We start from the raw sequence: 12,826 nt of genomic DNA on the forward strand, positions 1-12,826 counted from the left end.
CAAATACATATTAAATATGTCAGGTTACCCGTTCGGGTTAAACCAATGACGACACAAATAAATTAGCCTGGCCAGGGCTAAGTATACATGTAAAACAACAACAGAATACTAGTCTACGCTAAATCTGAGTCATATGTACATCCGAGTCCGCAACACATGCAGGAACTCGATCCAGATCAGAAATTCAGTCAAAAATCTCATGCAAGAAACTTTTACTTGATCCATTGAAATTATTTCAGAAATTCAATATAATTAACATAGATCAATTTGATTCAGAAATTTCGAAAATATATAAACATCAATAACTATATCTAATAATGAATTATAACCAAAGTAACAGTAGAAACTTACCGAATTGAGATAGCTACCAAAAACCGAAGACGATTATTCAACAACCTTCCCTTTCCCACAATAAACAACCGATCCACTCGTTTCTTGATCTAAACATAATAAAATAATTTAATTAACTAATTCAAACACCATATATTACTTGAATTCAACCCTTTCACCCTTAATTTTTTTTTTACTTATGTATCCTCAACAATTAACTTCTATACAATTTAGTCCTTTCCTCCAAATTTAATCAATTAACATCCTTAAGTCAAATTCCCATTCAACAAAAATTCCTATAATTCTATAGCAACTCATAATATTCACAATTTCACAAAATTTCATGAACTTTTACAAATTTAACATTTAAATCCCTCGTCATCAAAATCACCAACAATCACTTCACAAATTAATATTGTTTAAAAAATCAAGCTCACAAAACCATTATAATTAAAACTTCAAAAATCTCGTAAATTAAACAATGGCACAAGTCAAAATATTTAATAATTTAATGAATTAACACCCGAATTAACAAGATCTAAATATAACTCTTAAAAATATAAAAATCACTGAAAACAGAAGTAAAAAAACCTACCATGCATTGAAGACAACCTAGCCGAACCAAGCTGGTGATTCTTTCTTTTGTTTCATTTACTTCCAATTTAATTACCTTTTTACCCTTAAAAATTAACTAAAAATTCATAAATTAACAACCATGATCGTCCACTACAATTGACAATGGTCTAATTACCATATAATGCCAACAATTCAAGTATTTTAAGTTATTTACTACTTTTAACTAATAACCACTAGCTTTTGCAAGTTTTATTATTTAGTCTTTTTTACTTAATTTCCTAACTAAACACTAAAATTTCTTAATCAACTCGATTACTATATCATAAATTTCCTATAAATATTAAATAATCAATAAAACATTAACTTGCTAGTCGAAATTGTGGTTTCGAAACCATTATTCTCGACACCACTAAAAACGGGATCTTACAGTTCGAGTTTGGAGTTACGAATTTGAGGTTCATATTTAGGGTTTGGGATTTGGGATTTTAGATTCAGGATTCTAGATTCAAGGGTTGGGTTTCAGATTCAAGATTAAAAAACACAAAAATTATTTGTCAATGACATGGAAAAAATTGTTGAAATGTCATTAAATAATTGGAAAGGGACCATGAGTAATGCGGTGGAAAGAGTCCATAAAATAATTTCTCCATAGATGAGTGTATAATAATAATTTTTATGTCTTTAAAATTTGAAGATGTGGCAAAATTTTATTAGTGCTTAAAAACCTTAATATTTAAGATCATCTTAATGTAATGATAAGAAAGACAGTGTTAAAAAATTAAAAACTTTTAATTTCATTATTTTTTATAATTTAAGTAACAAAACATAAATTAGATACCACTTTGGTAAGAAATATAATTTAAAAAATTAAATACCCATTAAAAAATATATAGTTAAAATTTAAGCAAAGGCCACAATCCAGCTTTCATTTAATGGCTAAATTGTAGGTACACGAACAACCCCAAAAAGAAGTTGTTGCAACATAATCTTACTCATAAATAACCAGAAGGCGATCTTTAAAAAAGCTACACACTACTAACTCCTAATTATATATAAATTGAGCTGCAAATATCCAATGCGCTCAATTCACAATAATAATGAAGGCATTAAAATTTTAAACTTCTATATATAGAATAATCCTTTTTGTGTGTGTGTGTGTGTTGACTTCTTGTAATTTTAAATCCTCACCTATTGTTTTGGAAAAATAATAATAATAATAAATGAGTCACACTGATACCGTCCAAGGTTTGATCTTGGTTCTTACAATTAATAAATAAGATTTTTTTTATTTTATTTTAATCGAACCCTTGTTCCCTACTAATCCAGTGCTTTTACCCTTCTAAGCAAGTTGTGGCAGAATCCCTGCTTCCATTGGACTAAAATAGTTGGAACGGAAGACAATGAAACTTAATGAAGACAACAACAATGGATGTCTTGAAACCTATGTTGTTTCTTTGCCGACGCCCAAAGAAGCTGTTAGCTGCCGCAATTATACACATCTTACTGCAACACGAACAAATGTTGCTTTGCAGCAAGCACATACAGTGTGGCTAAAGAATGAAAGTTGGGAAGAATATCGAGAAACTAGACTTTCAATGAATTTGAATATTTTTAAATTTGATAAAATCAAATTTTTTATTTTTATTGAATCTTAACTAATTTATTTATAATAAATGCCTGAAATTTAAATGGTCAGGGTTTGTTTATATGGAAACTTCACGGTCGAGGCCATTCAAAGATTGCCAACAAGCAGAAACACGTTTGCAGGTCTGGAACCCTTTTTAATTAATTTTTTTATCCCGAGGTCACATTTGGTGTGAATTGTGATGGTGTAAATTTTATTTGACGATTATGTCCCATATACTATTGCCACGTAGATATCATTACTGCAAATAAAGCATGGATCTATAGGGATTAAGGGGAAATCTACCATAAGCTTCTCTAGAAAATTAGCTTATGAAAAGCCTGAGAATATGATATGAGTTATGTCGAAAGAAAAAGAGAGCGTTTGTGTTTAACCCCAGAGTGCAAAGGTGTTCATGGTTGGATGTGGAGCTTGCACTAATATGATATCAGTTATGTATTAATATTTATATATTAATAGTAAAATGGGGCCGGCGGGCCAAACCCAAGCTGAAACTTGAAAAATTAAAAGCCACATGTGAGACCTGGGCAGGAGAGTAGCAAGAGTAGTCACATCCTGTGCATGAAACGAACACGTGTAGGGAGAGTAGGGTGGCAGTGTGGTTCGTTGGGTTTTTTACTAAATTATTATAAAAAATAAAATAAAATATTAAAATAATTTATTTGAAAAATTATGTACTAAAATGATACATTTAGGGTGGTGTCACCTGGTGCACAGGCGTGACCACCCTACACACTGACACTCTCTGTTTAAAATATATTAATTTTAAAAAATAAAAATTGTTAAAAAATTATGATGTAACAGAAACTGTTAAAAAAAAATTGAGGCGGCACCCACTTCCCCAAACCTTAAGGCATTAGTCATTGCAGAATAAGAGAGGGAGATGAGAAGAAGGCATCAATAAAAAAAATTACAGAAGAAGAGAGGGAGAACTAAAAATTTATGTAGATGGGATTTTAATATTATTTTTCTAAATATTATATTTTAGCAATTAAAAATTACAGAAGAAGGCATCAATAATAATAGAGTAGATACCAAATATTATATTTTTCTGACTTGTTTGTAAATATGAACAAATTCAGATTTTCAACTAGAAATTACTCCAACTAGAAAATCTGAATTCTTTGATAGCATGGATCCACCTTAATAATGTTCATACATACCAAATATTATATTTTTCTAATAATAGAGTAACATCAACAAACTGTTTCTACCAAATTTAGATTCACTAAACGTCCACTAATAAATATTTTTACTTGGGACAAAATAATAATTTTATATGTATACTTTTAAGGCTTTATTAAAATTTTTAATTTTTCATATTGAGAAATTTTTTTGGTATTTTATTTTTTTTGGTATTTTATTTTTTATAATATTTTAATAAAAAACCTCATCTACATAAAAAAATAAAAAGAATAATATTAAAACTTCATCTACATAATTTTTTAATTCTCCCTCTCTTCTTCTCAACTCCCTCTTTTCTTCTGCAATGACTGATGCCTTAAGGTTTGGGAGAGTGGGTGCCACCTCTGCCACAAGCTTCACTAGTGCCGCCTCTGGCGTGCCCTCCATCCTTGTCACATCAGTGTGTAGGGTGGTCACTCCTGTGCACCAGGCGATACCACCCTAAGTATACCATTTTAGTACATAATTTTTTAAATTTATTATTTTAGTATTTTATTTTATTTCTTATTATAATTTAGTAAAAAACCCGTGGTTCGTTTCTTTTGAGTGAAGGGGTCATATAATTTTGTTGTTGTTAGGGCAGTGGGGTTCATATATATGGTTTTTGTTTATTAGTGAAGACAGGGGCGTACTTAAAGCCATGCATAGGTGCATAGGTCTCATGTGCAACCGTTGTTAAGCCACCTGACATGACAACATCCCTCCACACACCGCTCTCGTCTCATTCTCAGGAAACTTGAAACTTTTCTACACTTAAAAGAGATAAAAGAAAATTTATAGCCTTCCCCGCTCACAACGTTAAAACTATTTAGATTCGGTTTATTATTATCTTTGCGTATTGTATTTCGGCTAAATTAGAGGTATATTTTGATTTTAATTTTTAATTGATTTTTTAGGATTTTCTTTAATTTTAGGGAAACAAATCAATTTTGAAGAAAGTGTGTGAAAAATACTCAATTGGATGTGCTTTTATATTCTCTCCCCTCATGACATTTAAAAAAAAATTAGGTTTAGGTTTAGGGTTAGGGTTTTTTAATTAAAAACTATGGTTTAGTGTTTAGTATTTTAGAAGTGAAACCGTGAAAGTTTATATGTAGATTTGAGGGGTCAAGAATGTAATAATGCGTCTCAAAACACATACATTTTATATGTAATGTCAATATAGGACAATTATCTCAGAAACTCATCCTATGGAAGTCAGGTTTTGGGGTGACAATGCTTGATACGATCACAGGTCGAAGTCTATGTAGAGGTCCAATCGGCGACCGTGATGCAGTCACGGGTTTGAATATAACTGATGGTCAGTTGATGGTCGTTATGCGATCACGAGTTTAAATTTTTTTTATACCTGCAAATGATACCTTATATATACCATACATAAGATTGACGTAATAATTATTGGGAAAAACGAAGGATTTCCAATGTAATCAACGTAATTTTTTTCTCTATTTACCAGGTAGTCGATATCTTTAACCTTTCATTATTATCGACGTAATTTTTATAACTTTTATTTATTTTTATTTTTATCATTTTTTTTTGCAGAATGTCACGTTATGGTTGTGACACGTGATAGCTTTAACTGGAAAAAAAAGGAGCAGTTAAGTTAACTTTAATGGCCAAAGAAATTTTTTTATGTATTTTAGTAGTTTAAATACCCAATTAAGTAAAAAAAACACTTAATTGCTTCTTCTTCTTTTTTGAAAAAGTTTGATGGCTTTTACACCCTTAAACCAAAAAATGTGGCCTTTTTGTAAAAATAATATTAAATATTAATTAACTACAAAAATAAAATAGGAAATAAATTAATTATAAAAAGTAAGTGTTTGCTATAATAGTTTTGGATGTCGCTTGAGGCATTGGTGGCACTGGTGAATGTTTTTAAACAAAATTTGATATGAAAAAACAAGTCGAAAAAGTTAAAATAAATTGTAAAAAAATTTCTGACAACAATAAAAATAAAAAAAATATTGGCTTGTAATCCAATATTAGATAATAGCTATTTCCCCTACATTTAATACATGGCATTTTTATTCATTTAATGTCTTAATATTTTTTCCCTCCATTTAATCCCTGAAACAATAATGTTTTTTATTTAATGTGGTGTGTCTTATTGGTGACATAAATTTAAAAAATAAATTTTTACTTTTTAGAGTTTTTTTAATTATTGGTGTACCAAATATGTTAGATGACACCTAAAGTAAGTTAGTGTAATAAATATTTTATTTTTGTAATTAATTTGTTGTGGACCCTATTTTCAAAATTAATAAAATTTTTAATATTATTTGCGAAGTGGAAAATTGAAGACTATATGATTGCTTTGTACGTACAGGCCATTTCCGTGTAACATAATACAAATATATTTTCAAAAAGGAAAAAGACAATGCCCTCTAATCACATCAACAATCATCATCATTGTTTATTCAAAGAGCAACACAAAGTCGTGAATGATGAAACTTTTAGCGTTTGGTATGGAAATGTACCATTTTTAACTTTTTGTGCGGCTCTGCCTATTCTCCTTTCTGCTTTCAGTATTCTTCCATCACATGCCATCATCTTTTCTTTTTTTTTTCAAAAACTACAATCAAGGCATTTAATTTACTCGTGAAAAAAAAGGAGACAAGAGTTGTAAATTAATCAGTCATCACCTTTGGCTATTCCTGCGATTGATTTTCGATGAGAGAACTTGTGGATGGGCAGCCTGAGCTTCTTCTTTTTTTGCGGTATTGGTGTTTAATACAAATTGAAGCAATCCTCCGTTCCAAGCAAAGGCGTAGACTGTGGGTCTTGTCTTTTCAAATAAAATATAGAAAAATAGGGTCCAGCCTTTTTTTAATTCCCTTGACAGCCAATGTTTGTACCTCTTCTTCCTATCTAATCCATTAACGTTTTTAAAACAAGTTTTGAAATCTCGTGTTAATTGGTTGCATATTTTCCTTTTCCTTTTTTGTAATCACTGTTGGCATAATAATTCTTTTTAAATCTCCATAATATTTCTTGAGTTGGGAAAAAAAGATTGGATAGACAATAATTTAATGTGTCAGTCTTTACATATATTAAACCTTAAATTAAGTTGATGTTATGAGTTTTCATATTAATTCATGTTTTAGTCAAATAATAATATTATAAGATTTGAATATGCATGCAATACATAAGTTTTGATGTTAATATAAAATTTTATAAATATACTTTTTTTACATAATTTATTTTCAGTTCGTAGTCTTCAATATATGCCTATTCTAATGGGAGAACCTGACCCAGACCCTATCCCTGTCCCTAAAAGAGGCCAAAATCTTTAGGACCACGTAAAAATCTTTCCCTGTTTATGTGCTATATAGTAGGATAGGAGAGGGCAGGTTAAACTTGTTTATTTAGTTTAAAATATAAAAAAGAACTACAGCAAGTGGTAATACAGTTGATGGTTAAACTTAGCAGGTATTTATTTTTACATGGTATTTAGCATACCATAACTATATATACGTCATAACTCACTTCCTGGAGAATACAGTAACATTGGTAGCATAATAACAATAACAATATATTGTGAATGCTATTAGATAAGCGACTTCTTAGTTAGTAATAAATTACTATTTTATTAGATAGGGTTATGTAAGAATAGGGAATCTCTTAATTAAATCAATGGCTGTAATGTTGACCTTAATTATAATAAAATCTCGTAACTACTTATTGTATGATTTCATTTGAATAGGTATTTATTTCAGTGTGATACGTTTAACTTTTTTTTATTTCACATTACAGTACTTAATTTTATTATTATCATTACTTTTACATTAACAGAAAGAAAATATATCATATATTCAAAAGAACCCTAATTCAATTAAATATTAACTCAATTAATATAAATATTCTTACAAATATAAAAAAAACATAAGTTTTGAATATATTCAAATATATTATATATAAATTGTTGGTAACATGAGCTGCTTAAAAAGGCCATACATCATTGGGTTTGGAATGAGTCAGTCGCAAACTTAATAATAACTAGACATGTTAAGTCACTTCAGCAATTAAATCACATACATTATATATGACTAAATATTTGGGTTTTGACTGCTCTATTTAATTTCAGAGAAAATAAAAGAAAAATGGTAAAAATAATAATGAATTCCTTCTCATTTGTTGTGAATATAATAATACTGCTTAAATAGTCATTTTTCTTAGGTGCTTCCAATACAGCAAATACATATACTAAAAAATTAAACCAACTTCTTAAAATGTTGGCATCATTTCTATAAGAGGAGAGAAACTGTTATCAGTACGATCACAACTGTTTGGCCTTTAAAATTTCCTACACAGCGGGGGCATGACTAATATGCCAGAAAAATTGGCATCATCTTTCATATTTCCAACGGTTATTAATTTTGTAGGTTTCTAAGCTCTTCGGCTTCTATATAAATAGCAGCCAAACTCGGTTCTTTTACGCCTCAAAATCGAAAACCCATCTGGCCCTGTGCTTTGGTGTTGTAATATCATCATAGTTATGAGCAGTGACATAGAGTGTGTCTGGGTCTTCGCCCTTGCATCCAAATGCCGAGCTTTTTCTCAGGAAAGTATTGCATGGTCAATTTTGATCATCGCTCTTGCCTGGCTACTTATGATCTTACTCTACTGGGCTCACCCCGGTGGTCCAGCTTGGGGCAAAAATAGGTTCAAAATTTGTTCTTCTCTTTCTTCTCACGCTAACGAGCCAATTCCAGGGCCTAGAGGGTTGCCTCTATTTGGCAGCATGAACCTTATGGCCAGCTCCCTGCCTCACCACCGGATTGCATCCGCTGCTGAGACATGCAAGGCTAAGAGGCTCATGGCCTTTAGCCTCGGAGATACTCGTGTTATTGTAACCTGCAACTCGGATGTAGCAAGAGAGATTCTTAACAGCTCTGTATTTGCTGATCGTCCAGTGAAAGAGGCGGCGTATAGCTTGATGTTCAATAGAGCAATCGGGTTCGCTCCTTATGGAGTTTACTGGCGAACCCTGAGGAGAATCGCGGCTACGCACCTTTTCTGTCCTAAGCAAATTAAAGGTGCAGAGGATCAGAGGCGCGTGATTGCCTCTGAAATGGTCACTTTATTTGCTCACACCTCTAACCAAAGCTTTCACGTACGCCAAGTCCTCAAACGAGCTTCTCTAAACAACATGATGGCTTCGATATTCGGACGAAAATATAAGTTAGATTCCATCAATACTGAAGTTGAACAACTTGGAGATCTAGTTGATGAAGGCTACGATTTACTGGGCACATTTAATTGTTCTGACCATCTCCCTTGGTTGGTAGATTTTGATCTTCAGAAACTCAGACTTAGATGCTCAAACCTTGTCCCTAAAGTAAACCGCTTTGTCAGCCGGATTATAGCCCAACACAGAGGTAGGGCTCCAACAAACTCTAAAATTCGAGATTTCGTCGATGTTTTACTCTCTCTCCAAGGTACCGATAAATTATCAGACTCCGACATGATCGCCATTCTGTGGGTAAGCCATCCAATTTATATTTCTTACTGTAAAAAAATGTACTAAATAAAAAAATTACTAGAGCTCATATCATTTGATTAACGTTTTCCATGTTAAAAAATGTAGCTTGTTTAAGAAAGGTGTTGGAGAAATAAGACAAATCAAATCAATACTATTTCTGGTACTGAGTTTGATTGTACTAAATAAAATACGTCACGTGGCTTTTTGTATAGGAAATGGTATTCAGGGGAACTGATACTGTGGCGGTGCTGATTGAGTGGATACTAGCAAGGATTGTGCTTCATCCTGAGGTTCAATCGAGGGTCCATGATGAGCTCGACAACGTTGTTGGCAGATCACGTGCTGTGGACGAGTCTGATGTAGCCAAAATGATTTATCTTCCGGCTGTGATCAAGGAGGTTCTGAGGCTTCATCCACCGGGCCCCCTCCTTTCCTGGGCCCGTCTAGCTATCACTGATACCACTATTGATGGGTATCACGTGCCCAAGGGGACTACAGCAATGGTGAACATGTGGGCTATTACGAGGGACCCTCAAGAGTGGCCAAATCCATTTGAATTTATGCCCGATAGATTTGTGACTGGAGAAGGTGAAGGGGAGTTTTCTGTGCTTGGTTCAGACCTTAGGCTGGCTCCATTCGGGTCGGGCAGGCGAACATGCCCGGGAAAGAACTTGGGGTTGACCACCGTCAGCTTTTGGGTGGCAACCCTTTTGCACGACTTTGAATGGCTACCCTCAGATCAAAATCCCGTTGACTTATCCGAAGTTTTAAGACTATCTTGTGAGATGGCTAATCCTTTGAGTGTTAATGTTCGCCCCAGACGTAAATTAAGCCTATCACACCAGTGACATTGTGCCCTCGAAAATGAGGAACTAAGAAGAGCGAAAACATGAGAATCAAAGACCCCCCAAAAAAATAGTAGTAGGGAAGTGAACCCTTGATAACCTTGTCTTGGTTGTGTCCCTCAAGTCTGAGGTTCTTAATCTTCATTTGTTACTGCATAGTTAATTATCTATCTGTATTACTACTATATCTTGTGCGAATTAACTATTAGTGTGCCTTTAACCTGTCCGCCTGTTCATGAACTATGGTCAGAGAAGCAAAGAATGAAGCTACGTTATGTGGTACTAGTATATGATAAAAGCTTTAACCTTACTCATCTCTTTTTTCCAAGACGTGAATTCTCGTTAAATTAATAGCTTCGGATTCCAAAATGTCTTTCTCCAAAAAAGAAAATTCACAACGTTAATTACTTGAGGCATGCAGTATATTTCTGGTGACAGTTTACAGATATAATCATCAGATTTCACTTGGATGTCTGTACTGAAATTCTTTACAAACTAATTAATAGTAGCGCATTGGGAGGGAGGATCTCAATCAATCTGTACAAGACATCACTAAAGAGGTTAGAACTAAGAGTCAGACTATACGTTTGCTTTGTACACATATAGCCCATTTTCCCCAAAGAAATTAATTTAGAGAAAAAGACAGCATTCACAATCATCTTCATTATTGACTGAAACTCTCAACAAATCCTAGACCAATGACAATGAAACTCTTGGCTTATGGTGTGGAATATAGCATTTTTGTCTCAACTATCGTGCGGCTCTGCTTTTTCTTTTTCTTTTTTTCTTTTCTTTTGTTCATATTATTGATAGCAAATACTACTACTATAAAAATGACAGAGAGAGCTGCTTTCCCTTTTCTGTACAAGTGTCTAAGGAAGGAGGCTGTAAATTAAGTAGCGGTAATTAATCAGTTATCATCTTTTGCTATTCATGGGATTACTTTCCAACAGACAACTTGTGGATGAGCAGCCTAAGTTTCGTTAAAACAAGCACGTTTCTTAATTAATACCCCTGGGCCCCTCTGCTGATAATCCAAATAATGTTCCAACTTTTTAGGAAAGAAGATGAACATGGAATTCGACATTTTTAATCCCCTACTTCACACGATGGTGAGGGAGATGCCCTTCTTTTTTTTTATCCAAAAAGAAATAAGAAAATTACAGTTTCTAGTTACAAAGTCTATAATTTAGGTATCACTAATCCTTATATTTGCACCCCCTAATCGCTTTCTAACTATAGCCTCTATTCCTGCCTTCCCTCCAAATCAAGTAGATATAAGCAAGACTCTTTGAAGCAATTAGGGGGTGTTTTATGTTTTAAGTGAATCATTTTCATCTTGGTGATGGAAAGTGATGAATCATATTCATCTTAGTGTCAGCGGAGCCATATGGAATGTTGACCCCACAAAGGAAAAATAAATTATTTATAACTTTTTTTAAAAATTTATATTGATTTTACAAAATATTTGAAAATTGTTTTATAAAAAAGTTGATTTCTCAAAACATTTGAAAATAATTATTTTATATAAAAATAATTAAATGTCTCTATTTAAAAATCCCTAATTTTTTTTTTCAATACATCACTTTCTTTTCTCAAATTTCTCTTATTCTCTCACACTCTCAATATAGGTGTTGAATATTTTAATACTTTCAAATGGGTCGGGAATAACTATGTATTTTTTAAGCTTTATTGATTAAATTCTTTTAGAAAATTAGGATTTGGAACTTTTCTTGTTATAGAATAAGATTTTTATGTAAGATTTAATTTTTTATTTATTGAATGATTTTGGCACATTGATTTTATATAAGATTCCTAACATCGTGATTGGGTAATAATTTTTAGAGGTTGATCAGTACAAATTCATGAGGAAGTTAGGTTTGATCGTATTTATAATATTAAATTTTTTAAATATTGATTAGAAATTTAACATTTTTATTTAGAAATTATTATTGCAAGTGTGATTATTGTGAATCTTATATTTGAACAAAAATAATATCTTACATTCCCATGGCACCAAAAAGGCTTTGTAAACACTTTTGTGCATTTAATAATTAGATTTATTTGTTCTAAATGTTTAACATAAATGAGAAAATATTTTAAAAGAAAGTCTACTCGTGAAGTAGAGGAAGGACAACAAGAAAAAAATCTTACACATTAGATTATATGGCTTTTATAAATATTTTAATTTTTTTTTAAAATTGACCCCACAATTTAAATTTTCTAGTTTCGCCTCTACTTAGTTTACCACAGTCTTCTGTAGGGAGTTTGTTTTCTATTTTGGATAATATTTCATTTTTATTGTTTGGTGTGTCTTTGAGGGATTGTATTTCTTTTGTTTTGTATATGTTTTGGATAGGTGCGAGTCAATTGTATATTTTTATTGGTGGGTTTCTTTTTGGTGATGAGTCCTTTTTGTAATCCACTATTGGGTGGTTTTATTAATTTTTTTAAAAATGAATTCTTATGTCCTAGCAAAACAATAATAAAATGAGCATTCTATCTTATTCTTAATAAGATGAAAATAAAAGTCTTCCAATCTTTGCTTGTTAATAACTCATTGTAATTTTTATTGCCAATTGTCTACTAATCTTTGAATGTGGCAAAGTTGTAGCACTCCTTGCCATACTATTATCAATGCTTTGTCCTTTATAAGCCAATATTCAGTGGATGATTTGCTATGGATAGTTAACCACTCGACAGGAGAATGTTTTGGTATGTGAAATAGGAACCATAACAATCTATTCCATTGAATTTTTG

At 32.0% G+C, this 12,826-nt stretch overlaps 1 protein-coding gene across 1 annotated transcript; it reads left to right on the plus strand.

Annotated features, from left to right (window-relative positions):
* The first annotated feature begins 8,018 nt into the window (after positions 1 to 8,018).
* Positions 8,019 to 10,380, plus strand: LOC107922805 (cytochrome P450 78A3). Its single transcript, XM_016852976.2, has 2 exons — positions 8,019 to 9,221; positions 9,434 to 10,380. Exons 1-2 carry the CDS (start codon positions 8,235 to 8,237, stop codon positions 10,067 to 10,069), a joined length of 1,623 nt encoding a protein of 540 aa, XP_016708465.1. The 5' UTR covers positions 8,019 to 8,234; the 3' UTR covers positions 10,070 to 10,380.
* Positions 10,381 to 12,826: the final 2,446 nt, after the last annotated feature.

This window comes from Gossypium hirsutum, chromosome A11 (genome assembly GCF_007990345.1).
Source record: "Gossypium hirsutum isolate 1008001.06 chromosome A11, Gossypium_hirsutum_v2.1, whole genome shotgun sequence".
NCBI lineage: Eukaryota > Viridiplantae > Streptophyta > Magnoliopsida > Malvales > Malvaceae > Gossypium > Gossypium hirsutum.

Bases quoted from the DNA above. Each gene is read 5' to 3' on its own strand.
- LOC107922805 (XM_016852976.2), top strand. From the start codon at position 8,235: ATGAGCAGTGACATAGAGTGTGTCTGGGTCTTCGCCCTTGCATCCAAA. The intron at 9,222-9,433 runs GTAAGCCATCCA...CTTTTTGTATAG, and splicing joins ACATGATCGCCATTCTGTGG to GAAATGGTATTCAGGGGAAC.